Here is a 1,687-nt window from a genome sequence, read left to right on the forward strand (position 1 = left end):
GAGAGAGAGAGAGAGACAATCTTCTTTTTTCTTCTTACTTGAAATTGAACCGAGTCTACTTGTCATATGGAATTTTCTATTGTCTGGCGTTTAATCGATCAAATTGAATGATATCAATTCTTTAGAAAATTCGTAATGCGAGTGACTATTTTGTTCGAAACAACAATCTCTTATGTGCGTTCATTATAAATGTATTAAGATTAATGTATTAAGATTAATGTTGAAGGAGCGCGTTTTATATTGCATTGCAGATTATCCTGAATTCGATGCACCGTTATCAGCCACGTTGTCACATAGTGGTCGCTCCTTCGCCACCAGGCTCGGCGCCGGATCCTCGCACGGAGAACTTCAAGACATTTTCCTTTCCAGAGACTAGATTCACCGCGGTCACCGCATACCAGAACCATCGGATAACGCAGCTCAAGATTGCCAGTAACCCGTTCGCCAAGGGTTTTCGGGATTGCGAATCGGACGAGTGCGACGGCGTGGCGGCCGTCGGTGCAGGGATGCCGAATCCTGCCAAAAGGCCAGCCACGGGAGCCACGAATACCGCGAGTACCACCATAAATACCCTTCTCCCATCCGGTTACAACGCCATGCCGATTCCGGCGCCGATGCAAATTCCGGGTGTAATACCTGCCGCTACCTCCCAAGAACACCATCAGTTCTACGGCGCAACGGGCACCGTAACAGGTAGCCATTGGACGCATTATCCGAGCCATCATGGACAGTCGTCGGCTCACGTCAACACGGTTCATTATCCGATGCATTCGCAGCATCCGCATTCGAGCGCGTCTCTCTACGGACCGCGATAATCATCAATTTGATCGCGCCCGCGCGCCACCCAATGCGGTTCTCATCGATCTCATCGTTTCTACCTTCGTCGGCCTCTAATTACGTATGTAACTAATATATTTCAGATTTTTATGTCGAATCATCGAAAACAATTAATTCGTGCACGCTTAAAAAACGATGGAGATGATACGTGATACGTATCATTCGCAGTTCGCACCGCGTGTATCCCGATATTTTTCGAACGTTATACTGTTTATATAATACACACACACACATACACACACACACATACACACACACACACACACACACACGCGCGCGCACGCACGCGCACACACACACACGCGCACACGCGCACACACGCACGCACGCACGCACACAGTTTTGACGTATTTTACATCTCGGTTCGACGCTTTTTTACAATTAGTGCAATGGAATGCAAGAATCTCGACGATTCCTTCTTGAAACGTGTTGATGTGACTTTAGACTTGCAGATGAATTCTTTTAAAAATACACGCGCCGAACAACTTTTCTTGCGCGACCTCTTATAAATATTGCATATGTATATATTTGCATTGTTCGCAATCGAATTTCTCTTAATCTATCAACGTATCGAAAGAATCAGATCACGTAAAATTATTTCAATTATTTCAAAAGATGAACATTTTACGCGCACATATACATTTATATTTATTTCTGCGTTTAACGGCAGTTTTTTATTCAAGCTTATTTAACTGATAGTAAGATACAGTAATTAATAAATTATTATACACGTGTGTGTGTGTGTGTGTGTGTGTGTGTGTGTGTGTGTGTGTGTGTGTGTGTAGTAGAGAGAGAGAGAGAGAGAGAGAGAGAGAGAGAGAGAGAGAGAGAGAGAGAGAGAGAGAGTAGA

General features: G+C 44.3%; 1 protein-coding gene across 1 annotated transcript in view; it reads left to right on the forward strand.

Annotated features, from left to right (window-relative positions):
- The window catches only part of LOC105625019 (T-box transcription factor TBX20-like), a 12,447-nt gene extending 11,632 nt beyond the window's left edge, over positions 1-815 (forward strand). The window contains exon 3 of the mRNA XM_012206360.1: positions 252-815. Coding sequence (XP_012061750.1) covers positions 252-815 — 564 coding nt within the window. The remainder of the gene's footprint in view (positions 1-251) is intronic.
- Positions 816-1,687: the final 872 nt, after the last annotated feature.

This window comes from Atta cephalotes (genome assembly GCF_000143395.1).
Source record: "Atta cephalotes unplaced genomic scaffold scaffold00104, whole genome shotgun sequence".
Lineage (NCBI taxonomy): Eukaryota > Metazoa > Arthropoda > Insecta > Hymenoptera > Formicidae > Atta > Atta cephalotes.